Below are 26,986 nucleotides of genomic sequence, written 5' to 3'. Positions count from 1 at the left end.
TGAACTTTGTGGAAACCTCAAAGGCCATGAGTTACATGCCAACTTGACCCAATTTCTCTTTGTGTGTAATATTCCGACCCTTCTGCCTCAAAAAAGGGGGTCCAACAACTAAATTAGTCATCCGACCTCGTGGCATCAAGTGGGGTCCCGCTTCGGGCTTTCCGTGCCGCTGAAACGTGGGTACCAGGGAATCGGATACGGCTGTTTGAGCCTGTCTCATCCCAATGTCATATTGATCAACAGTAGATCGCTCGACTGACTCGACTGACTCTGGATCTTTCTAACGGCGTAGAATGAGCGACATGACAATACCCAGGGATTATTTCGGCTTTCTTCGGTCTTCGCTGAATCCCGAGCTAGCACAACTCCACTCTCTCATTTCGGCAATTTTTTGGACCCTAAACCATGTAAACCTTAAACACGAATTGCTTTTCGGGAATGGCAAAAGAACACCACGAGAGTTATACCCGAGATAAAGAAGGGGTTGAAAAGAGCTGACCTGATCCTCTCGATTTAGAAGTTCACGCCACGCGGCCGCTTTCGAGGTCATATTACCGATCTTCATCCTGCCCCCAAAGATTAATACGACCGTAGATCGTATACGGGCACACTGTGCACACCCGCCACAATTATGGGCGATCTCCATCACTTCTTGTTTTTTCGTCCTGTCCCAGTGCTTACTCCTTGCCGCTTTTGCTCACTGACTACCGGACACCACTGAGGCGCTGGTTCGTTTAGCATACCAATACTAGCCCATTGAGACGTACCACTGTAGTCGAAGAAGTCTGCTATGCAGATTCCGGATTCAATCCGCCTGAAATTATGATGATAAGTGGAGATGTATATTTAGCCACATGAAACTCCTGCCCGTGTGACTGTGACTTCTGCGTAACGCAAAATAGTGAGGGGCTGGAATATTGTACAAAGACTGACAGGTAGAATGAGCATGGAGGAACCGCCATTTAAGCGATGATTCTGTCATAGCCTTCTTTATTCAATCATATACAACCCATCTCAAGTACTTTGTGAAATTCGGAGAAACAACAATGTACTTTATCGGACAAGTTTAACTGCTAGCAAAATTTGCGACTTTATTAGCGCTTGATAAGTTTCGCAGCGTTGCTTTTCAAATAAGCTGTTTCTCTACGTCGGATGCTCGTGTAGACTTGATCAAATGGGACAAAAGACCCAATTGCTCCTGAAGCTCTGTTAGTTCGATGACGTCCGTGGGGTACACTGCAGGGCTTTATTGTTGCAATAGCGAGGTCTGTTACAGCGATGTACTCGCCAACACTAAAGCCAAAGGCAGGGGCCATCATCTTTGTAGCCGGGGTAAATATGACCATAGGAAAAGTTTGCGTGGACCGTATGAACACGAGGGGAAATGCCGAAAGTAGAAAATGGACCCTGAAAATGAAGGCTTATGTGGTTTGAACACAATGGTATGGCAGTCTGACATTGTCCCAATGATGACTCGCATCCCAAGGTCATGGAATGAACTCCAAGTCAGCAAGAGGCAAAAGCAGCGAGATCCACTGCATATACGATCAAACGGGGAAGAGCTATCATTGGTCACAGAATGGGGCCGTTTTCGCCCCACCTAGGACCCTGACGAAATGTAAAGCACCCACGGGGCTTTATTGGGGGCCATTTTGATATAAAAGTGGCGAATTGCGCTTATCCAGCCCTCGTTTATCCAATAACCACCAATCGCCGTGGATACATTTTCGACCCCCAATGCCTTGTGTTTCCTAATTGGGCACTGCTTAATCGACATCCAATTCTTCAAGCCGAAAGAGACAACAAACGTGTGGTAGCTCTCCAGCATTAGGGGTTCTCTCCTCATCCACGGCTGTCTCGGATATATTCCGCATTTGGGGGTAAGCCCCACGGTCGCATCGAGTATACGATTATCATTGATACATGACTGAGCCACGATATAAAGCAAACCATTGATCTTGCTCTTTTCGAGAAACCATCATTGTGCCTTGTCATTGCTCCAAAATATATAATTTCTCGGCCATCTTCATGGCCTTCATTGCTGCTGTTCTTGCCGTCGCCGGCCTTGCTGCCGGTACGACAATCACCACTACAGAGCCGGCTTTGGCAGCGATTGAAGCAGCCCAGCAAACAACAGTGCCCCTAGCCTGGACATCGAATGTCACAGGAAAGGCTTTTGACCGCTTCTACCAAGTATGGTTGGAGAATGTGGTATGTAATGAGTGCCAGGATTGGGGTTCAGCGATGCTTACTTAACCACAGGATTACAACGACGCCGCCGGAAATGCTGATCAGCAGTGGCTGGCCAGTCAGGGTATCACCTTGTCAAATTATTATGCTGTTGGCCACACCTCCCAGCCCAATTACTGCGCTGCTGCTAGTGGAGACAATTATGGCATGGACAATGGTCAGCACGTTTGTTTCCGAGCCAAGCTATTTAGCTAAAAAGCATCTAGATTTATTCCACGATATTCCGACGAATGTCTCGACTGTGGCGGATCTATTGAATACAAAGGGCATTTCATGGGGTGAATACCAGGAGGATATGCCATATCCTGGCTTCCAGGGGTATAACTACTCCAATCAAAAGACTTATGCAGATGATTACGTGCGCAAGCATAACCCTCTAGTCATCTTCGACAAGATCTCCAGCAATGATACCGCCTTACGTCTGATCAAGAACTTCACCTCATTTGAAACTGAACTGCAAAACAAGCAACTTCCTCAGTGGGCCTTCATCACACCCAACATGACTAATGATGCCCACGACACCAATGTCACATACGGCTCGGCTTGGCTGCGCGGATTCGTGTCTGGGCTGATGAATAACACCTACTTCTGGGATAACACTCTCATGCTGCTGAGCTTCGACGAGTCGGAGGTCTATAATGTGCCCGAGACAGAGATCTACGATGTGCGCAACCGCGTTTTTAGTATCTTACTAGGCGGTGCCGTCCCTCAACACCTTGTCGGCACGACGGACGATACTGTCTACACTCACTACTCTACACTCTCTACAGTGGAAGCTAACTGGGGCTTGCCCTCGCTGGGGCGATGGGACTGTGGTGCCAACTTGTTTCAATTCGTCGCGGACAAAGTTGGCTATACCAACTGGGTCATCGACGACACAAACCTGTACATCAACGAGTCACTACCCGGTCCGCTCATGAGATGGGGGTTGACAGCTTATCGCTCCAGCTGGCCCGTACCCTCCACCAGTGACTCCTGCGCAGCGGGTAACGGTATTCTGCAGTCTGTTATTGACATGTACAAGGGACGTGCTCCGACGTACAACTACACTGCTCCCTTTCCTTATGATGCTCTTTACGGCATGGATGTCGGTATCCCTTACTCCCGCAATGGCACGACCTATATCTCTGGTGTCAACACTACAGGGGTTATTGGTCATGACACGTTCTCGAGTACCCCTGGTGTCAGTGCCAATCTTCCTGCGTCTACGACTACTGGTACAGCCGCTGCATCTACGAGCACTGGTGCTGCCTCTACACTGGCTATCTCGGCTGCCGGATCTTTGACTGCTGTGTTTGTGGTTGTGCTTGGACTTCTGTAGACCCAAGCAGAAAGATGTGTGCATTTTCTATTATACCGAGTCCATCCCTGTAGAAACATGCTACCTCTATCCCTGTGTATTTTGGAATCGAAAATCATATAGACCATAGAAAGAGTACGAGGAATGAATCGCTTTATCAAATACGAAGATTGGATTAATCTACGCAGTTGGAAGATCAAAAGCACAAAATATACGAGGATGAAAAGAATTTAGACAGAACGAAAAGATAAACACTAGCACGCTAGAGGCCATGCTCGATGACAAGGCTGGTATGCAGGCAGCTGTAAAAGGGACACAAAAAGGGACACAAAAAGAAGACGTTAAGAAATCCGGAAAAATAAACTAAAAACGAAAATGGGGCTAAAAATTGAAATCCAGACCGAGATCAAAACCGAATCAAACCCTGAGACCTTTCCATGATACCCTTAGCGGCATTGCTTGCGCTTTTTGCCCGAAGGCGGAGGTGTAAGCGGAGTATTGTTAGCAGCTTCAGCCTGGGCGGTAGCCTCTTTGCCCTTATTAATCAGGCCTTTCTTGTTGTCGTTGACCTTCTTATTGGCGGACACCCTTTTCACAGCGTGCAGAGGGTCATCAACAAATACCTTGTTGTAAGCTTCATCTAGCAAGTGCTTGCAGATTGACTTGGAAACCTGCCGTGAAACATGTTATTGATTTTCAACAACAAGTCATTCTTTCGCGAACACATACTTGAAGACCATGAACAACTTTCTCAAATCGAACTTGGAACAATCCGGTCTCTCTCTTTTCATGCGCCTCGGTGAATGAGGCCCCATTTGTGTGCCGGGCCATGATCACGTTCTGATAAATGTTAGTTAGTTCATGTGCTTAGCATGCAAGGCAGTGATTGACTCACAAGCAACTCCCAACAGGCGACTTCAATAGCCAGGTCTGAGTGGCGGCCTTCTGCGAAAGGCTTGATCGTCTTCTGGCTGTCTTTGGCATGGGCCACGGACTTCATCGCGATTTTGAGAGACGCAATCAGGTTGCGCATTTCCTCGGTGGTCTGAGGAAAGGTAGAATCCCCTGCTGTGGGGCCCTGGCGGCGAACAGCTTCACGGGCCTCTTCAAGGGACGAAAAGAGGGTTGGCTGCGCATAGAAGGTCGCCGACTGGACAACGTTGGAGGCATCCGAAGGGTCCTTGAGAAATTCAAACATGACATCGAAATCGTCCATCGTGCAATCCTCGGGGAGAGATGGAAATTCATCTTGATCACAGGGGGAGCTGTCATACAGGGTGTTGGCATTGGTGGTATCAGAAAGGGTCTGAGTATTGAGGAAGTTTTCAAAATCTGCATCAACAAGTTGAAGGGCTACAGGCGAGACGAAAGAGAGCTCAGAGAGGGGAAGAGCCATGGCCATATTCTTGGTCATTTTGGTGGCACCGGCGGCGTAATAACCTCGAGGGATGAATTGAACAGACATGGTTGGAAAGAAATCAGAGTAAAGACTTCGAAAACCCGGACGCCAAACACCGAAAATGCTTTCAATTGAAAAAGAAAAGGAAACGCAAGACAAACAGCAAAACGTTGCGGAGCAAGCAGAATTCAAAACAGTAGGATGGGGTGGAAGAGGAAGAAGATTGGGAATTGGGCAAGAAGTGAAGCTTTAGTCTTGGACCTGGTGAGAGTGAATAGAGTGACCCTTTGTCGTATTCTGATTGGGCCAATGAGAGAACAGGAAATTGCTGTGTGGTTTTGCTCAATTGGGACAAGAAGAGTCACACGCACTTAAGCAAACGGACTTCACTTGGAAGTTAGGGCTCCCTAGACGAACCCCGGTCCCCTCGCCCAATTAGGTAGTAAACGGTTTGGAGCCTCAAGTGAATGACAAAGAACCTCCTTTCGATTAGGGTTGGTGATTGGAAGACCGAAATTAGCCCTTGCTTCACGACTCCTATTGTCCTTGATGATTACCGGTATAAGGCAGGTGCAGTATTCGTAATTCAGAGTAGTGATGTGGTTAAGTACATCTCCAGTACCTAATCATGAAGGCAATGTCCATATTTTGACACTGTTCTCCCCCTTTCTCTGATTAATTTTGTTCGGATCACTGTCACTCGGGCTACTTGGATCATTGCGCTGACCACAACAGGTAGCAACAACACTTCCCGTGGGGTGGAACACAGCACTGCTGACGGTATCTATCTCTTGTATTAGCTCCCAGAGTATATGTATGCTTCTCTGATAAGACTGACCATCATGAACCTTCATCTCCCATTCGGGATCTTGCCCACCCGCGGCATACATAGGATTTTTCCATCCTCTCATGAAGCCATCAGTCCCACCTGCCCAGACCTCGTGAGCACCATCAACACCAGCAGCAACAACATCAATACTCATACGCTGATTCGTCATGGCTCTGCGTCCTCGCAGATATCCGAGCATTTGCCCTGTCACCCGAACGTCATAAACAAGCACACCGTCACTTTTTCGCTCTGCGATGTACAAGTACCGCCCACAAGGGCTCCAGACAAGCTGAGTGATACCCTTCCCTCCAATAACCCGATTGGCCTCGGTCTTTGCAATGCTGAATGTCCCCAAGAGCTCCCCAGAGCCGTTGGAGTTGTAGAGGCCAACCTGTCTGGTGAATGTGCCGGCAGCTAAGATCCCGTCACCAGTGGGACTGACAGCCAAGGCCGAAACAATACCCTTCATGCCAATACCGCCACCGACGATCTGTTTGCGCTTACTTGGGATGGTTGGCAACCATGAGACAGGGCCATCCTTTCCAGGTCGAGAAACATCAAAGAGACAAATGAGGCTATCTGAGCCAGTGAGGAAGTGTGTTCCCCCAAGAGAGGATGGATATATGATGGAGTGGGGAGTGATGAAGGCTTCAGTTGTCGGATTTACCAGTGAGTAGCTTGCTACCGATACAGGAGCAAGGGCCGAAGCCAGCCGGATCGGGTGATCTCTCACAGATGAAAGAAAGAGAGTTGTCGATGGGTCCTGAAGATTGAAGAAAGGGTAAGCAGCAGAGGCATATGTTGGCTCTACTGAAGGGAGCGTTGAATATGGAGAAAGATGATGGACAGAAGGTGAGTCAAGAAGATCTGGCGGCCTGGTTGTTAAATCAGATGAGAAAAGTTCCAATCAAGGAGATGGATGTCCAGGGAGCTTACAGAATAAATGTTCTGATATGATGATCTGCAGAGTCTGTCAAAAGAGTGGTGCCATCTGGAGTCCTAGCCGACATTCGAGGTCAGTTCAGTTGGGAGGAAAGGTGAAGCCAGGACAGCTATCTCCTGTTGGTCTTCTGGACAAGAATGAGAATGACCTGAGCTGTGAAGTATTCTCAAATACCAGACTTGATCAAGTACTGACACATATGGGAATGGAACAATGCCTACTCACCATTCCGCGCTTTTGAAGCTTTGAGCATTCACTTCGCTCTCAGAAACTGGAGCCAAAGGAGCTTCCGACTCGGTGACTTGATCTGCATTAGCTGAGGGCACTGTTGAGGCTATACAGCTCGGTATCCACGTCTTCACGGTACTATCAACCATGGTTGAAAAACGAACTGGGGGTTTGAGAGAATGAATGAATGAGGAACAGGTAGAAGACAGTATCAGGTTCTCCAAAAAAGCACAGCATGGACAAAATCAAAAAATCAGAGATTGAAAGTTCGATATTACAACCAATACCAAGATGTTGAAAATTTCAAGCCCATTGTTCGAGTAATAGTCGAATCTCGAAGTCGAAGTAAAAGTAAAAGTAGGGCTTGATTGTTCATGTGTCGTCAAGCCTCGGCGCCCGGGAAAATAATCCACCGACCGCAAATCTTATCGGGGTTGCACGCGCCTTGAATGTTGTTCTAGTAATTTTCAAGGTCATTCACTACAATCCGGCCTATTATGTTCGCACCCAAAGCTGCTGCTCCCTCGACGGGCGGGCTAAGCATCAACACCAACTCCGCAAATTCTCTCTTGTGAGTCGCTCAGCCAACCAGCTCCTACCATAGCGCTGTCTACCTCATCGAAGCTCCATCGAAGCTTAAGATCGGCAACCCCTTGCGTTTTATAAACCTGGTGGTTCCATTTTGGGGTTTCCGCTTTTCAGCGATTGATTGGCTGCGGATGACAGGGGTGTCAAACGTTACCCTGGGACCAAAGCTAACAAAGACTTCGAACAGCGGCGGCAATCCACAAACCACCTCAACATCCACTCCAGCATCCGGCACAACAGGAAGTCTATTTGGCAACGCCAATTCGACTGCTCAATCAAAACCAGCAGGGGGTCTTTTTGGAAACACACAATCCGCTCAACCCACCGGATCCAACATGTTCTCAGGCCTAGGCCAAACGCAGACTGGCGCGACTGGCGGTAGCATGTTCGGAGGAGCACCTACAACCACAACTACTCAAGCACAGCCATCCAGCTTGTTTGGTGGAGGAGCCACGGCAGGCACTGGTACCAGCACTACCCAAGCAGGGACAGGTAGCTTGTTCGGCGGTGGATTGGGAGCTACTTCTACGGCCCAGACTCAGCAGAAACCTGCGTTGGGTCTCGGTGGTCTCGGCGGTGGCTTGGGCGCAACTACAGGCGGTGCCTTGTAAGTTACTGGACAATGACCAATGTTGATTGCATATCATTGGGCTAATTCCTTTTAGCGGCAACACTCAAAACACCCAACAGCAATCCCAACAACCTCAAAAGCCAAGTCTTGGGCTATTCGCCAACACCACCACTACACAACAACCGCTGCAGCAAAGTACCGCCACAGGGAACGTAGTTCCGGGCGTGAAGGTCGATCTCACCAACCTCCTCCCCACCACCAAGTACGAGAGCTGCGCCGATGAGCTTCGCCGCGAGATTGAGAATATCGACAACGCCATTCTCGAACAAATTCGGATGTGCAATGAGGTTGCCGACATACTCCCTACCATCGAACAGCAGGGCTCTACCATTCCCAACGACGTGGAGTTCGTGCAGGGCAAGCTAGATACCATTCAACATGCTCTTGAGAATGACGCCAGCGATATTGACCAACTCCGAGGACTCGTCACCCGTGATGCGGCCGAAGCTCAGGTTGCTTTCCGTGCGATCGACACCCTGAAACTGCCCATGCAATATCAGTCCTCAGGAGGCGGCGGCTGGTGGTCAGTGCATGATCAAAAGGTTCCAGACCGCGGGTCATTGCGATCAACTCGAAAGAATACTTTGGCGCTCCCTGATGACGTGGAAGTCGATCCATCCACTGCTAATACCGTAAACGGTGTGCCCGTGAACCTGGTGGATTACTTCTCCCAGCGCTCTGACGAGATGGGTACTGTCCTCGGTCGCTACAAGGGCAACCTGAAGGAGATCGAAGACCACTTACACGGAGTGGAAGTCAATTTGAACCGCCAGATCCACGACTTCGTCAGCTCCAGGTCTCGTGATGGATCTGGTGCCGGGACCCCGAAGTCCGCGGTCAATGACCTGGCGGCTGTCCTGGGTGATGTTGAAGCTGGAATTATGGGTGTTGCTGCTCGACTAGGCGGTGTTACCGAGCAGGTTCAGGAGGTGAGCCTAGGTCCATTAGGTCTGGGTGACCGAATGTGATGAACAGGGGGGATCTCGGATTATATCGATCGATTTAATGTACACTAATGCAATGAGCTGGTCTTTTGAGTATGCGGAAATGATCATGAATCCTTCCTTCTGGGCCTATATTACTTCGTCTGCAGTGACGCACTTTCCAAGAATATATTACTAACAATCCAAGTGGACCATATCTTCATGGGTCGTCGGAGCCAAAATTAGACTTGGCTTACGAACCTACTAGATGCTTGATATGGGCAATATTGTAAACCACGCGACAAGAATAATATTCGGTCCGGGGCTCTGTACAAAATTTCAAAACCCTTGGAAGCATCCACTAAGAAGATCCGTTGCCATGGGCTTGGATGGGATTACACGCCAGAGCCCGCCACTCTTGCGTGATCGCCGCTTAGCGCCCCAAACGTTGCTTGTTGCTAGTTCCAACCTCCACTTTTCTTCCCGCGACCAACTCCACAAACTGCGCAATGCTAACACTGCCTTGAATTGCGTACGTATGCTATCTTATCTCTCATATTTCAAAACAGCGGTGAAATGATCTGTTTCCCCCTGTCTCAGGGGGTTATCTCTAACCATGATTATTCGGTAAAAATGGGCTAATGTTGCCATCAACGTCACCAAGATGGCGTGATTCGCCCCCCCTAACATAGGGTCCCACCCCGAAAATTCCGGGGAAATCACAAATCTCACTAATAGGCACATCCACTCGCTTTCATGATTGGTTGAACCAACGAAGACTCATCTGCCTGGGGTTCGGCTTGGGTGATCACGTATGTCGATGGCGCGATCTCTGAGAAGCGTGCACGCAATTGCATCAGATTCCCTTCAGCTTATTCAGGATTGACTCAATATTGGGATCCACAGGAGCTCTTTTCTCTTCCAGATTGATGTCTATATAAAGCGTATGCCCCAGTCGAGATAATCTTCCAATTTATACTTCAGTCCCGCTCAAACCCAAGGATCACTCCTCTTTATACCTCTACCTCTGCATTGTTAGATCGTGGTTGAGATTCATTAAAGCATTCACAATGGCACCCTCTCTGGAAGAGCCCATTGTCTCATCGAACCCGGCACCCGTCGTGGTTCCCACCAAGGGAGTCGCAGGCGGCAACAAATTTGGCTATGTCCCTGGACGGACACGCGTTGAAGAGCACACCAGCTATGAGCATGATGATCTTCTGCCTTCATTCCCCAACATCCACTGGGAACCTCTAGAGGAGATTTACCACGAAGACCGGGGTATTCATGGAGACCCGAAGTTCCGCAACCTGCTCCAAGATGCCTCGAATGTGTTCGATTACAACCCTAAAATCGGAACGGAGATCCACGGAGTCGACTTGGCCAATCTGACCGACGCACAACGAGACGATTTGGCCCGTCTAGTAGCATACCGAGGTGTGGTCTTTTTCCGTGACCAGAAGAACCTGGATGTTGATGCGCAGCGGAATCTTGGGAAGCACTTTGGACGGTTACACAAGGTTGGTCATGCTCATCTGGTCTCTCAACAGCACAAATGCTAATCCACGAATAGCATGCTACTACTTCCGTTCCACGCAAGGAAGGTCTGGAAGATGTCCATGTTGTGTACGCGGCGGACAACTCCCCAGACAACCGCGCACTATTCAGCCCAAGCTTCTTGTGGCATTCAGATGTATGTCCAAGATATTGAGTCACGAGTACCAAGACTGAAACTAATAATTGATCACAGGTTACCTACGAAGTGCAACCTCCATCATACACCATGCTGAAGGTGCTCACAGGTCCTCCCCACGGAGGCGGCGGCGACACACTCTGGTCATCACAATATGCCGCATATGACGTCCTGTCCTCACACATGCAGACCTACCTTAAGGGCTTAACGGCCCTTCATTCGGCTGACATGCAGGCCAACGACTCACGCGCCCTTGGTCGGCCAGTCCGCCGAGACCCGGTCACCACGGAGCACCCTCTTATCCGAACAAACCCGGTCACGGGCTGGAACAGTCTATTCTTCAATCCCGGTTTCGTCACTACGATCATTGGTATCCCCAAGGGTGAGAGCGATGCCATCATCCGGTACCTCACTGATGTGGTCGCTACAACTCAAGAGGCACATGCTCGGTTCCAGTGGAACAAGGGTGATGTTGCTATCTGGGACAACAGGACAACGGTAAGTCTTTTCCATTGTGGAACCACTGAATGTATGCTAAAGGAAGCTTTTAGAACCATTCTGCTACATATGGATTCACACCCCACCGACGACACGCTGTCCGCGTAGCAGCCCAGGCTGAACGCCCGATCTTGAAGGAATCGGGCAAATCACAGGAAGATGAGGTCAATGCGTTGTTTGGTCTGCCGGCAGTCAACAAGGATGGATCACGACAGTCCAATTACAATGACTAGAGGTGGAGCGGGGAATTGCAGCATTGGAAACTACATCATTATTACATACTAATCCATTTAGCGTTTTCTCAGACAAATACATATACATAGCGGGATGACAAAGAATGAACGCGGCTTCTCTATTTACAAGATCCCCTTCCTAAAAGCATTTCTATCATCCGAACACTCATCCTTACGGCTTCTTGCCTTGCCGTCTATTAAGATTGATTATGCCTAAGTAGACCACTATCCACGGTAGACAGTGTCGCCTGCACGCTCAGCACGTTCCTCATCCTCCCCTACACTGCTGTGCCCTGTTTCATATAGCATCAGCGCGAAAACCGAAGCCTGGAAGGAGGCGCGAATAGTCTGTATGGTGAGTTCGTTCTCCGCGTCAAGGTCCACAGATGCGCACACGAGCAGTACAGTATCGTCTTGGGTTGATCTCTCGTCCATGATGGCAAAATAGTGTGTTATTGTTTCCGACTCGGTATCCTCGCGAAGCTTCAAGAGCAGTTCGTAACATTCTTGAGGCGTCTTGTGGATGAATGAGGAATTTGGGTTGCTGTCAACTTCCGTTGGTGCCTCTGATGCCTCAGAGTAATAGTCGTCAAGGGTGTCCACGAACACAAATCTCCCCTCGGCGTCAACTTCATTTTCCTCAATGAAACGATTTAAGGTCTGCAAATATCACTAGGGGTTAGTAACGAGCTAAGGCTAAGGAGGGAGGGGGGGGAGAAAAGACGGCACTGACCTCTTTGCTCAGCGGAGCGGCGCAGATGACGGGAAACAAGAGACCCATCTTTTATAGGTGAAAAGGGGTAAATAGACAAAATTGAAAGAGCTCAGTAGACTCTCACGACGGTATAGTGCTACCAACACTCGGTTATAATAGAGGAGACCCTGAGTGCACGACCAGAGGTATAGAAGAAAGAAGACGGAATAGGCTAGAGCAGTGTGACGTATATAGTTCTAAAATTGGTTTCACGGTGAGATCTTCAAACAAATTTGACGAGGCATACAGCCTCACCCCCGCCCATGCTCAATTCTGACTAGCGCACGCTTGCCTGGTTAGGCAGGATTATACCTACGCCTCCCTCGGCCCTCCCTTCACCTCGAGTATTTTGCTCTCTAGACCCTTTCAAAGCTATACAGCGCTGCAACTGGATAGAGGATTCGACGTCACTCGACGGGCGGCTGGTGGGGGCTAAAGTGTTCGAGCTGGCCTGATTGATATAACAAGAAAGAGGCAGTCATGGTCCTATGAACTAATTTTCGTGAGTGCCTAACTACCTTGTCACTATGGACAAACGGATTCATTGACGATCTACCGGGAGCGCGTTCATTCCTACAGCCTTGAGGATATGAAACCTTAGATGCTTTGTCTTTTAGATCAGGCTGGCATCTGGGGGCGATATCTTGTTCTGGCAGTCTCCATCATGAACGGATTGATAATATAAGAGGATGGCCAATTTTCCACTTTCATATCCTTCTCTTCATGTTCAATATACCTCTTGATTCAACGAGACCTCTTTCCACACTCTTCATCAGTCGTGTATAGACAGCTTCTTGGTTTGAACAACGTATTCACCCAACATGCGCGCTCTTACACTGATCGTCTTTGTCCCATTCACCCTCGGGCAGTTTGATATTCTACACCTAGATCGTATCAATCACCCAGGGCCTTGCAACAATGACTGCTACGCGGCGTATGTCGCTAAGAAGCCGATAGTATGGAAGAACTGCCTGCCTCAGGGGAAGATGTTGGTGCTGACTTCTGTTGTCAGACCCTCAACTACAATGGGCCCAATGGCCAGTCCGACTCCCGCCAACGCACGGCTGGTTAGGTTCAACCTTCCCCATGCGGCAATGGCAAGCTGCCAACGCAGAGCTCTGATGAGAACACTTGTGATGAATATCCTTATGCGTCTACTGTCGAGGGCGGCTCCGGATCAGTCCTTCTATGCACTAGCGATGATGAGAACAGCGCAGAGGGCTCGGACTTAATTGCATTCTGCAATTCTGTCTGCGGCTTTGAACCCAGCACTTTCGAAGTTACCTTCGGAACCCCCGGTGGAGGTAGCACGTAAGACTTTCTACTCCCTAGTTCTCTCGGCTTTTTGGCTAATCAATGTGTAGTCCCTATTGTCTTGATGGTGGTGGCGCAAACGATGGTTACCAGTACCAGTGCCAGGGCAACGGAACTTATCAGCTTTATATTAGAGGTGGGCGCATACCGGGTCTCAGTAGCTCAAATCATCGTCAACGCCAATTGCAGACTCAAACGTTACCAACGAAGGCGGATGGGGGCTACGTCAGCCTTACCCAGCTCACTACTTCGCTCCTCATCTCCGTCGCGAGTTCCTCTGGGGGGGATGGCAGCCGCACCATGCTCTCGACGCGCGATCAGACGAGCTCTTACCAAAATGCAACTTTCCACACTGTGCGCAATGGCATAGTGATCAAGCATCGTGCGGTCAAGGAGTTGCTCGGTTCGGAGAAAAGTCCCGAGTTGCAGCACCCGGCATTGCGGGCCTCTATCCGCATCGTAGGCTCTCACATATTGGACAGGTAGTGCTAGGTCAAATCAGCCATCTAGGACGAGAGCCCAGTAAAGAAAGGTAACATATGTGATATTCAATTTTGAATAATTTTGGAATAAATGTCTTCGGAATGAATAACCTCGTTTTTTGTGTTTGTCGAAATCTTACATATACATGTCCAGCTGTGGTTTGTATTAAGCCCTGTGAGTAATTATGAGCTGTTGACTAGTTCTTACTGTACCAGCAGTGCCATACATGGTTTGCAAGTGTGCCCAGGTGGTCATTATCAGACATCTCTCACTCCCAAAATATACGTGATACAATCATCTCACTTCTCTAGCCCTTTTTTCGACCAGTTACTTACTGCCTTCCTTCCACACCCCCCACCTTGACAAGTCTTCCCTGCTATAATCCCACGCTTATTTTCCTTATCGTCAAGATGGATCCTCCAAGGTTCGACTCTGATATCCTACAATACGCTCGGCAACAAGGCATTGCAGTCCCCACTGAGTTGAGAATAGCTTCAGCGCTCAGTATCAGTGAGATAATCCCCTCACCTGATCAGTACTCTGGTGGAATCGCAAGCGGGTTCAAGAAGTTCTATTCGACTGCCAGAAAGGATCTAGAACCGCAAAAGCTTGATCTTAGTCGTGAATCTGCTCTACTCTTGATTGCACAAAAGACAACGCCTACGGAGTCACCAGTCTGTTGGGACGACATGCTGCCTTCAATCAATCAATTGGGTACCCGTTCAAGAGATCCTCCTCTGCAAAGCGAACATGCAATCCATGAAATTCAGTCCATTGTCTCTCGGAGTGAGTCCGGCTTCAATTCTACGTGCCTGAAACCAGAACATGCACAAAGTGAATCTCAGTCTGTGAAGCTTGACAGTTACTTTGCACCTCTTATTGCACAGCGTCTGGGCTTTGGTACTGTGTGGGGCCCACCCAAGAACTATGATACGCCCTCAAGTCTCTCGGAAGTGCTCGCACAAGCTCGAAGTCTCGGCTCTGTGAGATTGGATCTTAGCAAAAAGGCACGTACTCTGATGTCCAAGGATTGGAGGCCGAAGGGCGAAGCATCGAGCAAATCAGTGGATTCGATACGTTATGAAATGCTTTTCCAGCACAAGGTCAGTCTGTCTCGTGCGAGTTCAATTTTGAAACGAGACTTATAATGTAACAGACCGCTACGCTTTTCCATGACATGGAGCTTGTTCCCGAGAAGGTTGAACTGCACAGTGGGCAATCAATGCAATTTAAATCTGCAGCTCGTACCCGGAAATTAGCTGCAATGCGTCAAGGGAAGTCCCCGTCAAACAACACTCCACTTCCCACTTTCCTGTTTCCTAAAGACCCAGCTCTTATCCAGCTACGGGAAGACAGGCAAGCCCTTCCTTCCATCCCAGAGGATACGCAAGCGGAGAATCAGAGTCAACATTCGCGAATGTCGCCTTGCGTCCAATCTGGATCACCTACCAAGAGTCCATATAGTGCTGCGGATTCAGTGCTTCACAAGGTAGATGATGCCGCAGTACCTCCAAGTTCAACTGATAGGGGCCGACTTCAGCCAAATAATATATCGATATTGACACAAATTGCTCAGGATGTACTAGATACTGACCTACCCGCCAATGGGACTGCATCGCGACCAATCTCCATCGAAGCATCTCCTGAGCTTCACACAAACGCATCATCTGTGGATGGTGGTGTTCCAGTGACTCCCCGCTCGGTTGATAGTGAAATTGCTTTTCCTATCTCTGACAAGCTTATTCCTGTTATTTCCAATCCTCTGTCGATTACAGGCATCGAATCTGCAACAGAACGGTCTGAAAATGACAACGGTAAGTCAGTTCAACGCACCGGCTTGACTGGCACACGACCTCTTGAAAATCCCCCTACTGCGGTGCTTGGGAATCCAAGCACATCCAGTATTGGGTTATTCAGCACAGGGCTTGGTTCTCTATCCACATTCATGGAAACGAGGGGCATAGTCACAGCAAACGGCTCTTCAACTAGCCCTTACTTTCCCGCTCACGAAACTAACAAAATCAACGAGCAGCAGCATCAACAGAATCAACACATCCCTTCAGCTTTTAAGCCATCAACAAACTCCCATTCCTTTGCCACCCTCGCCAAAATCAAATACAACCACGCAAATATGGCATCCGATTTCACCCTCTTCCTGTCCATCGATCTTCTCAAGACCCATTTGCAAGTAATCCAATTTCTCGAACAACAGCCCACCCCTCCCAGACTGATTTACCGGGAGTACAAACTATTCTTGACCCCCACAGAATCAGAAAACCCCCATTATCAACGAACACCCCCAGAAGCAGACATAATAATCGCTCCGTCTGTGGGAATCATACTATCATCTTTACACGCCTTAACACAAACCTACCTACCTGGTCACAGACCTAAAGATCCCTACATCCGAAGCAACCCAGATGTCAGATCTCCTCTCAGAGAACGAATTTTGTACCTAGCACCTCGATACGAAATCCTGTACTTGCTTATCAGCCATTCGGTCCAAGTCCAAGCAAACACCAGTCCGGCAGAATCGTTACGAATGAACAACTCCATCCAAGAATCTCTCCATTCCCTCAATGTTTTCTGCGACTCTTTTTCTCAATCAACAACAATAACCCCTCTTCAACTTCCTGCTCTCCCGGAACACATGACGGCATGCATTCTCACCCTCGCAGCCAAACACACCTATTCGCTTCCGCAAATCTGCATTCCTGTGCCTGACCCTGATCCAAACATCTATGCCAGCTTCCGTGGATATGTCACCCTGAATCAGCTCCTCCAGGACGACGAGACGAGGTGGGAGATTTTCCTCCGAGCCATTGGACTTAATCCTTTTGCGGCGAGGACAGTGCTCGATGTTCTTGAGGTGGAGGGTGGTGCTGCAACTGGGCTTGGGGGTGAACTTCAATATTTTCCAGTCAAGGGTTCAGAGAAGAAACAGTCTGCTTTGACCGCTTTTATTGATATGAGGCATATTGAGAGGCTGTATCGGTTTAAGGGTTTGATAGGGGACGGCTTGTTGGTCAGGTTACATGATGTTATTGAGGTGAATTGAGATGCCTTCGGGGTCTCATGCGAGGATGATACTTCCTTGGTTTTCACTTCTTATGGGCTCGGGATATCGATTGTCCAAGCATCCATTATGGCTTGATTCAACGCTACCAGTGTATCTAGCTAGCCCTACATAGGAGTTTCGTAAAACTTCAAGTCATGAAAGTCAAACCTATACTCCTTCCAAGTTTATTTTGCCCTGTATTTTAGGAAATCTCCAGGTGGTGGTAGGTACTAGGTCGTCCCAAGCATTCATATTACTTTCTGAAGCCCTGAGCCAAAAGGAACCAGCTATTTGAACATGTTCAAGATCAAGCCCTGGCATTCAATGTCTTCCAGATGAGTACATTATATGGATATATCGTGCGGCGGGTAATATTCAGGAAATAGAACTTTACATCGGTTAAATCTAAATGGAACAGACATGACTGGTATGAGAGGAGATTATCATCAAATTACCAACTGCCTGCCATAGCACAAGCAAAGACGCGACAAGTTGCGATTGGTTTTAAAAATACATTGGACAAAGACATGCAAGACCCAAGGCCAATCCAGCGCTTCAAAAACTCAGTATGCAAAGATGAACGAGGCCAAAGCAGACCACGGGACAAAGCCTGACCCAAGGGACGTGCACCGGAACCCCGGAGATATAATTTATTATTTTTGTAGGGTTTGTTCTTGAGATCGTTGAGAGTGGTCGAGCTCGTGACTTCGCTTCGGTATGGTACATACTGGATGCCTTCCTACTCGAGGATTCATAGCTCGGGTGGCGAGGAAGACATCCAGATAAAGAGGATGCGAGAGACAAGAGTTAAAGTGACTTGTTAAGGCGCTTAAAGCTCGTTGATCTTGGCAAGGATCCTGTATGGTATATTAGTGGGGGCTCGGAAAACGATTGCGTAGCTGAAGTAGGTGGGTAAGGTGCATAAACATACTCAGAGTCACGGAACAGGGTGTACTCCTCCTCGCCGATCTTGATGGGGCTACCACCGAACTGTAGAGTAGTTATATTAGCAAATAACTTATAAATAATGCCTCGGAGTATATGCCGAGGGGGACGCATCGGCAACGTAATGCGATGCGCGGAAGACGTCGGAAAAGGGAATGTAGCGCCAACTTACCATGGGAATCAGGACCTTGTCGCCAGCGGCGCAGCCCATGGGGAGACGCTTGCCATCCTTGTCGAAGGCACCGGGGCCAACAGCGAGGACCTTGGCCTCGTTGAGCTCCTTGACACTGCTCTCAGGGAGGAAGATACCGGAGGCGGTCTTGGCCTCGGCCTTGACGCGCTGGATCAGGACACGGTCCAAGAGGGGGGCAAGAGCCTTGATGTTACGGATGGCAGACTATTGACATTGGAATCAGTATGATGTTTGACAGGTAGAGGGGTGTTGATCCGGTTGAGTCTGGGGAAGGAAAAAATGCGCGGGCGGGCTCCGAGGCCAGTCTAGCTTGCCAAGAAGCTTGGTAAAGGGCATAGAGTGGTGTTTTCGCAGGAATTGAACATTTCACGTACCATTGTGATGGAAGGAGAGAGTCTTGAGGTCAAGGGGTGATGTTCGTGGGATGGAGAAGGGAAGAGGAAGTGTCCGGGGGAGGAAGATCTGGACTTTCGCCGCGAGAAATTTCCAGAATGCCAAGACCACAGCTTTAGTCCCGAGGAACATTGAAGAACCCGAGTCTAACAACTTGATCGGACCAATTACAACCCAAGTAAATCGGAGTTGAAAGGCTTTGAAATCTGCGCTAATTTACACTTGTTTTAAACATCTATTTTGTTTCCAATACTGCCATACTACCAAGAGGATCTACGGGATGGAATCTCCTATCATCCTGCCCCAGTATACAGCACAGCTCCGTTCTTCCGAAGCGGACCTTTGCGCCATGAACTTTTACAAATAGCATAAGCCATTGGAAATTCCCAATAATTCCATTTGCATAAAACGCCGCAATATCCAGCCCATCATCCGGAGGGCGAACCCAAACTGAACACATAGGAAGTACTAAAGCTGACATTGAGACTACCATCTCCGCCCACGTCCACGGCCTCCATAGTTACCGCGCTGGTCGTAGCCTCCATATCCCATTTGACCTTGTGGAGCCTGACCGAAGCCTTGGTTCTGTCCTTGGCCTCCAAAGTTCTGTTGCTGACCACCACCGCCAGGCTGGCCACCCATCATCGCCTGGGCGCTTTGCATAAAGACCATTGGGTCCATGTTAGAGGGATCCATTCCTTGAGCCATCATGCCCGCCAACATCTGCTGCATCATATCAGGGGACATGTCAGGCATGCCGGGCATACCAGGCATGGCTGGTGGGCCGCCGGCCGTGGGTCCAGGGACTGGAGGTGGTGCACCAGGCATCGGAGGCATTCCCATGCCTAAGAACGAGGACATATCATCCATCTGTCGCTTCTGATCGCCAACCTCCTTGCGCGTCTCCCGCTGCTTCAGACAATAGCTGACCCATGTAAATTCGTCGAAGCCGTAGTTGAAGAAGTCGGAGACGTCAGAGCCCGGCCGCCGCCAGGGCTTGTCATCAGCCGGAAAGTCTGTGTCCATGTCCGTAGCCATGATGGTTTTCCCAGTGGAAGGGTGCACGGGATTGCCATTGACGTCGATAGTAGAGGTATGAATGGCTGGGTAGGAGGAGCCTGGCTTTTGGTTTTGGGGCACGGTGGGTTTTGCGGGAGCAGCACTGCCAGTTCCAGGCAGCTGAGTCGGGACATCGAGACGAGGAGTGGCAGACGGGGTCGCAGATTTAGAGACAGCCGATGAGTCTGCGGAGGATGGCCGTTGCGAGTCTTGTCGTAAGCTTGCATGGCGTGGATGGGAGCTTCGAGGGTTAGATAAATATGAACATGCGCTCAGATGGCTGGTAGCTTACATCTCTGGAGGGGGTGCGTCGGCAGGCGCCTCTGTGATGATATTGAAATCGTCCTGGGCTTGGTTAGCGAAGGAACCAAAGCGTAAAAGGATTGATATCGAACCTCGTCGGAGTCGACCTCTACCTCCTCCTCGTCATCCATGTCGTCCATGTGTTGGCCGGGAGCTGCGTCCTGGGTGTTGTTCGAGGCATGAGCCGGTGCCACTGTGTCGGCAGGATCGTAGAAATCATCTTCTTCGTCTTCCATTGTGATTTGCTTTCAGTGATACGGATTCTGTTGTAAAAAAGATGTCGCGACTGGCTGGCGATCCTCCGCAGGTAAATGTGAGTTTGGACTGTTTGCACTTCAACTGGCTTCGATGTTTGTATGCCGAAGGTGCAGTTGTGGAGAAGGATGATAATTTAACGATGATATTGAAGATAATAAAGATAAACAGGCTTGAATGAGATTGTGAAGCTTGTCCTGAATGTTCTCTGACAAATAGGTTTGTGACCTTTGGAGCATCTTCATCGTTCAAACTTGATACCTGGAAAATAAGGCTCCAATATACTTCACTATTCTACCAGGCTTGTCAATGTGGTAATTACATTCAATAAGCGAGATGAAGCTGGTTACATTTCCTTGAGCCAGTTTCTTCATTTTCAATTCTATCAATTCTTCTCGATTCAATCATTGATCTAAGCATTGCGGTACCTTTGAATCCAGTCACGTGCAGAGCCCCAGACGTCAGTGATTCAGATATCTAACGTTTTTCATTAGAGTCAACTTCTCCCAGCAACTACCTCTCAGCTGTGTAAATCAAACAGTACGCACAATGACGGATCAGGAGAGTGGCAATTCCACCCCACGGTCCTTCACGGGCCAAACTGCCTCCGCGGAAGACATGCTCAAGTCGCAAACCGTCGGTCTCGTGCATCTATCCGACTTTCGCAAACGGCGCGCCGAGGTCCTAGAGCAGAAAGAGCGCGAGGCGCATGACAAGTCCCTTGGGCGACTGGCATCTGGTAATTCAAGAAGCGCAACTCCCTCTGCAGGCGATGTGACTGACGGGTAAGTTCCAAGGGCTCCATTTCCCCACGACTGTCTCCACGGGGACCTGAGCTAATCCGTTCTATGGCCGAATAGATCGTCAACGCCTCGAAGCGATGATCCTCCCAAAAAGAAAAAGAAGAAGCCTCTTGCGAAGAGCAAGCTCTCATTTGGCGACGATGAGGATGGGACAGGCGAAGAGTCCGCAGCTACTCCACGCGAATCGAGTATATCTCGGTCGGGTTCGAAGACACCGATAGAGGATGGCCCAACCTCGGGAGCTGTTCGCATGAAGGCCAACCCAAATGCGCCACCTCCTCCGAAAGCTCTGACCAAGGCCGCTCTGGAAGAACAAGCGCAGGCTCGTGATGCACTTCGTAAGGAATTCTTGGCCATGCAAGAAGCTGTCAAGAACACGGAGATATTGATCCCATTTGTATTTTTCGATGGTACAAGTACACCTGCTGGTCCAGTGAAAGTCAGGAAGGGAGATCACGTATGGCTGTTTTTGGATCGGTGTCGCAAGGTTGGTGCAGAGTTGGGAGTCGGTGGTGCCAATGGAGCTTCCAAGGCACGGAAAGATACTCGTCGAGAATGGGCACGAGTCAGTGTTGACGACTTGATGCTTGTAAAAGGCAATATCATTGTTCCTCATGTGAGTAATCCTTGAACAGCCATCACTACTGAACATTCGAGCTAACTGGGTGTAGCATTATGAGTTCTACCACTTCATCGCCAACCGGGTGCCAAGCTTCTCCAAAACGGGGGGATTATTATTTGACTACACCAACAAGCCTCCCCCAGAGCGCTCAAATGATGGCCCGTTGTATCGACCCAGTGACCATCCATTGGAGGGTGCTGACAAGGACTCGGCGGAAACCAAAGTAGTAGACCGTCGCTGGTATGAAAAGAACAAGCATATCTTCCCGGCCAGTCTTTGGAACGAGTATGAACCTGGCAAAGAATTTGAAGAAAAGATGAACTCGACACGGCGTGATGCACAGGGAAATACATTCTTCTTTTAGCGTGTTTCTGTGATTGTCTTGGTGGCAAATTTGTTATTTTTGAATATATCCAGGCGCTTTGTGGCTCAAAACTAGATCAAATACCAAGTTACGATGAATGGTTGAAGCGAGTCCTCGCTGATTGACCACCCACTCCCATTTTTCTTCCTTTCCTCTCGTCAGCCCATACTAAACCACATCATGGATTTCCACCTACGATGCAATTCCCTCAAATGCCGTGCACGGTTGAAAGAGAGAGCAGTGGTGACAACCTGCTCGTGAGTCGCATTGGCTATGGCTGGCCATTAAAAAGACTGACAGTTCAAGACACATATTTTGTGTAGGATGTGCAGATGGCCTCGGACTTTCACACCCTACCGCCGATGACCGTCGTTGCCCTGCCTGTTCAACAGTTCTATCCAACCCCGATGATGCTGTTTCTACGATTTTAAACCCAACGGAAGACTACAAGACGAGTGTGCTGAGTGGTTTGGACCCCAATACTGTCATGGAGTGCGCTGGCCGTGCTTTAGGTTTTTGGGCATATCAAAGCACACAAGAGATGTAAACCTATTCATCTATGCTCTCTGGTTTTATATGATCATTGAGTACAACAATGGCTTACTGGTCTTCTTAGATTTTATCAAGAATTCTTGGGCAAGAGTCTCACCGAAAAGTATACAAGCCTCAATATGCAGATGGATCGGATTGTCCTCAACGCCAACTCAGAAATCTCAAGTCTTCACAGCAAGCTTTCAGGTATGATGGACTGATTTTCTCCAGATTTAATGGATAAAACTAACCTTCACATCTAGATCTACAAGCAGCCCAGGAACAACTGCAAAAGAAAAACCAAGAGCTTGTCGATCTCTACCGTGAAAAGTCCACGAAATTGACACAGATGACGAATCTCTACAATCTTCTCAAAGCACGCGCCATGCGATCCCGTATGGAGACTGCAGCTTCGGAAACAGTGTCGCATACTTTAAACACAGTATCGCGAAATCTACCTGTCGGATCGCTTGCCCCGTCTGGGCCATCTCAAATACCTACTCGCTCCGCGCCATTCCCTCCAAAGACACCTTCATTTCCTATGAGTCCCGGCGGAATTGAGCAACTGCATCGATATCAGCGAAGTGGTACTGGGAGCTCCAGACGGGTTGACACGAAGATCTCAAAACCTACGGGAATGCTTCCTCCAGGTCGACCTACCTTGAACTTACAGAATCGTATGTTTGTTTCGTTTTGAAGAAACAACTGTCAACGTGAGACTGACAACCCTTCTACTTGTAGCTCATATCAGAAACACTAATCCGCAGCATCGCACCCGGCTTCCACAGAGCAGTCGGCCTCTGACGGCCTTGTCCCAACTCCCACCCGACGATGTTATTATGGCCAGATTTAGGAACTAGCATGGCACGGGCCTGTCATAAGTCTTGGTTTGCACGATGTTAGCTTACCTATCTGTTTTCACGACTCAATTATTTTATCATTTAAATAAAGCTATCCAATATTCAGAACCCTAGGCGGATAACATCGTCCCCTGTACTTGCTTGTATACTAAACTGCCGAGTGAGTAAGAAACACAGGCACGAGTATTCCAAGGTTGACTATAGAGCTTCCAGACTTTGTCTTTCCATGTCTAAAAGCCTATTCCTACACCTTTGCTCGTACTAGCAGCGCAGAATCAATTGTAATTATTCTTTGGCCACTTTGTCCAGATTACCCTGCATGGGTATCAATATAACCGCCCGGCAAATACATAGCTCAAACCCAATTCTACAAACCAACAATTTCACATCAAAACCCCCCAAAATCAGGAGGAACAAATACAATCGCCATTCTCAAGCATTTTGATTAACAAATATAGAACCTGACTATCCGTATACGGTTAGCTATGGCTTCTAGCTACCCTAACGCATCCCCAGCCTCCCGTTCGTCCGGGATCTAATCTCGGAGCAGCGGAACCTCGCCACCCACCTCGGTATGCAACACAACCCACCAAATTGACAAGTTCCCCTCAGCACGGTCCATACCTTAACTTTATGAGTCGTTCCTGATTATCTTGATCAACGGGATCGATTTGGTCCCTGTTAATCCGGGGAAAGCTCTGGTGGAGTCGTATATCCCCGTACCTTATTACATAGATCTGTATTTTTGGTAACGTGTATTTTATTTCGAGTGTCGCCCATTCACTTCAGCACATATTTTCCTACCACAGGACTATCCAAGCAGACTGAATCCTTCAAAAATTGGAATGCTACATGGACAATTCCTAAGGTATAACTTGAATTACAATTATGTGCAAAAAGTCTCGTATCATCACTGATATATTATCCGATGGGATATCACGATCTAAATCCCCCGGGGAAAGGTGAACATAAAAGGAAATCTAATCATGTACGTCGGCACCAAGCACGCGGTCTTTTCGTCCGGGAAAGGGAGAAACGCCAAACCCTCGACCAGCAAACCAGGAACAGACGCCGGGGGGACTGCATGGCACAGCCCAGCCCGCGGGGCGGCATCATCCCGCATATTTCATATCATGCCATGCATTATTCCACACACACAAACCCATGCAACGGAGGGGAGGTGCAACGCTGCAAGAAACAACAAACAAGAGAGACCCAAATTTTTCCAAAAGCAAGAATCACATTTATACGCCGAATTCCTTGACGTCGGTCTTCTTGCCCTGGAGGGCCAGAGGGACGATACCACTGACGTGCATCTCAGGGCCGTACACGTGCATGTCAAGACCCAGCTCAACACCGGCAGCCTTGATGTTCTTGAGACCCTCCTGGTAGTTAGGACCGGCACGGCGGACCCAGATCTGGACCTTGTGCTCGACGAGGACAGGGGCGACATCACGGATGGCACGAATGACACCCTTGAAGGTGCTGGCAACGTTGGTGAAGTTGGCAATACCACCACCAATGAAGAGGACCTTACCCTCGGGGTGCTGGGGAGCACGGAGCATGAGGTCCAAGACGGTGCGAGCGTACTGGAAGGTCTGGTTCTCGGTGGGAGCACCGGAGTACTCTCCGTAGTTGGCGAGCTCGGAGACGAAGCCAGCGGAGGCAATGGCGTCGGCGTAGACGACGGAAGCACCACCACCAGCAACGAGGGTCCAGACACGGCCGCTGGCGTTCAGGACAGTGAGCTTAAGGGAGGCACCGGTCTTGGCGTCCATGTCGGAGATGAACTTCTCCTCCTTGCTCAGCTCACGACCGAAGGGGGCGGGGAACTCCATCGGCGGACCAGCGTCGATGTTGACCTTGCCGTCGGCGGAGGGGAGAGTGGGCATACCCAGAGCAGCGGGGCTGCGAGCGACGGCCCACTTAGTACCGCACTCGAACTCAGCAGTCTGGTCGATCTTGGCAGCCAAATCCAAGAAGTGAACATCGGCGGAGGTGGCATCGGCGTTGGGAATGACAACAAGAGGGTTGATCTCGAGGTAGGTGAACTGGCAGTCGACGTAGACGGCGTACAGGCGGGAGATGAAGTCCACCAGGACGTTGTGGACACCCTTGGGCACCTTGCTCAAGAGGGAGGAGGCAATCTCCTCGTTGGAGGGGAAGTTCTTCAGGTTGACGGGGATAAGCAGCTTCTCGGCCTTAGCATCGACATCACCGACATCAACACCACCCTCGTGGGTGAAGAGGATCCAGTCACCCTGGAATTCAAATTAGCTTCCCTTTTTCTTGTTTCGTTATCAACGTTGGCAGATTTCAGCTTACCTCACGAACGGAGTTGATGTTAATGTAGTACTCAGTCTCCTGGGGGTGGGGCACGAAGGGCTCAACGAGGAACTGACGCAGGACACCGGTGACAGTCTCAACGAGGACCTCCTTGGTGGCGCGAGCCTCAATCCACTCACGAGCCTCGGCCCAGGTCTTGTTCAGGGCGAGGAGACCGCTCTTACCACGGCGCTTGATCAATTGATCGGGCTTAGCAACGAACTTGGAGCCGGCGACCAACAACCACGGGTAGGTGACCTCGGCCTGGTCGAGGACATCCTTGACGCTCTTGTCGTCGGGGAAGTGGAGGGAGGCGAGACGAGCAGGAGGGTTGTGTGTCGAGGAAGCAGGGAGGGGAGTAGGCTTGATCACCGGGGCGCGGGTGAGATGGTAGTTGAGGATGGCCTTACCATCGGCCTCGAGAATAGACTTGGCGGACATGATTGTATGTGTGTGTGAGAGGAATTGATCAAGGATGAGAAAAAAAGAGGGAAAGGAGAGGGAGGATAACTTTTTGGAAAGCCGAAGCTAGGGGGAAAAAAGACTAAGACTGGAGAATACGGCGTAGAACAAGAAAAAAGATTGTGCTGGAGATTACAGCGTACAATTGAGGGGTGATCCACTGTATGTTGAGACTCTGAAAAAAAAGAGTGGAAGGTGGGGGGTTGCCCTGTTGGGATTACACTCAGGTTACAGCTCCCGTACTTGACATCAGTACCAGACTTACTCTGTAGCAACATGTAACCCCGTACGGAGTCGATGAGGCCCCGACACCGCTCTTTTAGCTTCCATTGTAACTCCGAACTTGTTTTAACGCTTGAATCTAAACCGTTGGGGGCTAACCCCCAGAATCTGATCTACACAGTAGCCCCCAGCACTGTATCAGGGTTGACCGGCCCCAGGGCGCCAACCACCGTAATCATCGAATAGCAATCACCGTATTTTAAACAAATTATAGGATCTATCTCCCTCTCTATAGTCATATTGGGGCCAACTTCTATCTATAGAGGGTCGGCTTGCGACATGCGACATGCGATGTACGATGTACGACAGGGCCTGGCTTATACAGTGGTAATAATACGTCGTATCGGAAACACACGCTAGCAGAATGGATCTTCAAAGTGGATCCCACAAGTATCGGTGGTACCCGGTACTTTGGGGAACTGTTGAGCTCTAGCGTACGCTGGGAGGAGCTGTACACCGTATCTG

General features: G+C 49.3%; 13 protein-coding genes across 13 annotated transcripts; 7 read left to right on the top strand and 6 right to left on the bottom strand.

The window, feature by feature from the left end:
• Positions 1-1,980: 1,980 nt before the first annotated feature.
• N7503_008579 (phosphoesterase-domain-containing protein) lies at positions 1,981-3,571 on the top strand (the record flags this gene model as incomplete). Its single annotated transcript, XM_057068126.1, has 3 exons — positions 1,981-2,211; positions 2,263-2,407; positions 2,457-3,571. The coding sequence occupies exons 1-3, from the start codon at positions 2,029-2,031 to the stop codon at positions 3,569-3,571; spliced, it is 1,443 nt and encodes a 480-aa protein (XP_056918981.1). The 5' UTR covers positions 1,981-2,028.
• A 425-nt stretch (positions 3,572-3,996) lies between these two features.
• Positions 3,997-5,015, bottom strand: N7503_008578 (uncharacterized protein; the record flags this gene model as incomplete). Its single annotated transcript, XM_057068125.1, has 3 exons — positions 3,997-4,221; positions 4,280-4,390; positions 4,446-5,015. The coding sequence occupies 3 exons, from the start codon at positions 5,013-5,015 to the stop codon at positions 3,997-3,999; spliced, it is 906 nt and encodes a 301-aa protein (XP_056918980.1).
• Positions 5,016-5,575: 560 nt separating this feature from the next.
• Positions 5,576-7,098, bottom strand: N7503_008577 (uncharacterized protein; the record flags this gene model as incomplete). The annotated part of the gene is made up of 4 exons (XM_057068124.1): positions 5,576-5,733; positions 5,788-6,653; positions 6,715-6,777; positions 6,947-7,098. The coding sequence occupies 4 exons, from the start codon at positions 7,096-7,098 to the stop codon at positions 5,576-5,578; spliced, it is 1,239 nt and encodes a 412-aa protein (XP_056918979.1).
• Positions 7,099-7,872: 774 nt separating this feature from the next.
• N7503_008576 (nucleoporin NUP49/NSP49) lies at positions 7,873-9,136 on the top strand (the record flags this gene model as incomplete). Its single annotated transcript, XM_057068123.1, has 2 exons — positions 7,873-8,144; positions 8,203-9,136. 2 exons carry the CDS (start codon positions 7,873-7,875, stop codon positions 9,134-9,136), a joined length of 1,206 nt encoding a protein of 401 aa, XP_056918978.1.
• A 1,025-nt stretch (positions 9,137-10,161) lies between these two features.
• Positions 10,162-11,564, top strand: N7503_008575 (TauD/TfdA dioxygenase family protein; the record flags this gene model as incomplete). The annotated part of the gene is made up of 4 exons (XM_057068122.1): positions 10,162-10,611; positions 10,665-10,784; positions 10,842-11,282; positions 11,336-11,564. The coding sequence occupies 4 exons, from the start codon at positions 10,162-10,164 to the stop codon at positions 11,513-11,515; spliced, it is 1,191 nt and encodes a 396-aa protein (XP_056918977.1). The 3' UTR covers positions 11,516-11,564.
• Positions 11,565-11,740: 176 nt separating this feature from the next.
• N7503_008574 (uncharacterized protein) lies at positions 11,741-12,296 on the bottom strand (the record flags this gene model as incomplete). Its single annotated transcript, XM_057068121.1, has 2 exons — positions 11,741-12,175; positions 12,249-12,296. The coding sequence occupies 2 exons, from the start codon at positions 12,294-12,296 to the stop codon at positions 11,741-11,743; spliced, it is 483 nt and encodes a 160-aa protein (XP_056918976.1).
• Positions 12,297-13,090: 794 nt separating this feature from the next.
• Positions 13,091-14,069, top strand: N7503_008573 (deoxyribonuclease NucA/NucB-domain-containing protein; the record flags this gene model as incomplete). Its single annotated transcript, XM_057068120.1, has 3 exons — positions 13,091-13,336; positions 13,384-13,580; positions 13,634-14,069. 3 exons carry the CDS (start codon positions 13,091-13,093, stop codon positions 14,067-14,069), a joined length of 879 nt encoding a protein of 292 aa, XP_056918975.1.
• A 407-nt stretch (positions 14,070-14,476) lies between these two features.
• Positions 14,477-17,124, top strand: N7503_008572 (uncharacterized protein; the record flags this gene model as incomplete). The annotated part of the gene is made up of 2 exons (XM_057068119.1): positions 14,477-15,169; positions 15,223-17,124. The coding sequence occupies 2 exons, from the start codon at positions 14,477-14,479 to the stop codon at positions 17,122-17,124; spliced, it is 2,595 nt and encodes an 864-aa protein (XP_056918974.1).
• An 829-nt stretch (positions 17,125-17,953) lies between these two features.
• N7503_008571 (GroES family chaperonin) lies at positions 17,954-18,639 on the bottom strand (the record flags this gene model as incomplete). Its single annotated transcript, XM_057068118.1, has 4 exons — positions 17,954-17,981; positions 18,056-18,114; positions 18,242-18,466; positions 18,637-18,639. The coding sequence occupies 4 exons, from the start codon at positions 18,637-18,639 to the stop codon at positions 17,954-17,956; spliced, it is 315 nt and encodes a 104-aa protein (XP_056918973.1).
• A 502-nt stretch (positions 18,640-19,141) lies between these two features.
• On the bottom strand, positions 19,142-20,253 carry fip1 (cleavage polyadenylation factor subunit FIP1; the record flags this gene model as incomplete). The annotated part of the gene is made up of 3 exons (XM_057068117.1): positions 19,142-19,955; positions 20,007-20,059; positions 20,110-20,253. The coding sequence occupies 3 exons, from the start codon at positions 20,251-20,253 to the stop codon at positions 19,142-19,144; spliced, it is 1,011 nt and encodes a 336-aa protein (XP_056918972.1).
• A 568-nt stretch (positions 20,254-20,821) lies between these two features.
• On the top strand, positions 20,822-22,061 carry N7503_008569 (FAM50/XAP5 family protein; the record flags this gene model as incomplete). Its single annotated transcript, XM_057068116.1, has 3 exons — positions 20,822-21,057; positions 21,133-21,691; positions 21,747-22,061. 3 exons carry the CDS (start codon positions 20,822-20,824, stop codon positions 22,059-22,061), a joined length of 1,110 nt encoding a protein of 369 aa, XP_056918971.1.
• A 180-nt stretch (positions 22,062-22,241) lies between these two features.
• On the top strand, positions 22,242-23,452 carry N7503_008568 (uncharacterized protein; the record flags this gene model as incomplete). The annotated part of the gene is made up of 5 exons (XM_057068115.1): positions 22,242-22,318; positions 22,368-22,604; positions 22,678-22,799; positions 22,856-23,269; positions 23,334-23,452. 5 exons carry the CDS (start codon positions 22,242-22,244, stop codon positions 23,450-23,452), a joined length of 969 nt encoding a protein of 322 aa, XP_056918970.1.
• A 1,244-nt stretch (positions 23,453-24,696) lies between these two features.
• aclA (putative ATP citrate lyase subunit (Acl)) lies at positions 24,697-26,218 on the bottom strand (the record flags this gene model as incomplete). The annotated part of the gene is made up of 2 exons (XM_057068114.1): positions 24,697-25,713; positions 25,778-26,218. 2 exons carry the CDS (start codon positions 26,216-26,218, stop codon positions 24,697-24,699), a joined length of 1,458 nt encoding a protein of 485 aa, XP_056918969.1.
• Between the last annotated feature and the right edge of the window lie 768 nt (positions 26,219-26,986).

The sequence above is a fragment of the Penicillium pulvis genome, assembly GCF_028828015.1.
Source record: "Penicillium pulvis strain IBT 33274 chromosome Unknown contig_7_segment1_segment0, whole genome shotgun sequence".
NCBI lineage: Eukaryota > Fungi > Ascomycota > Eurotiomycetes > Eurotiales > Aspergillaceae > Penicillium > Penicillium pulvis.
The sequence above is the reverse complement of the archived record's forward strand: the minus strand, read 5'-3'. Positions and strand labels throughout refer to the sequence as shown.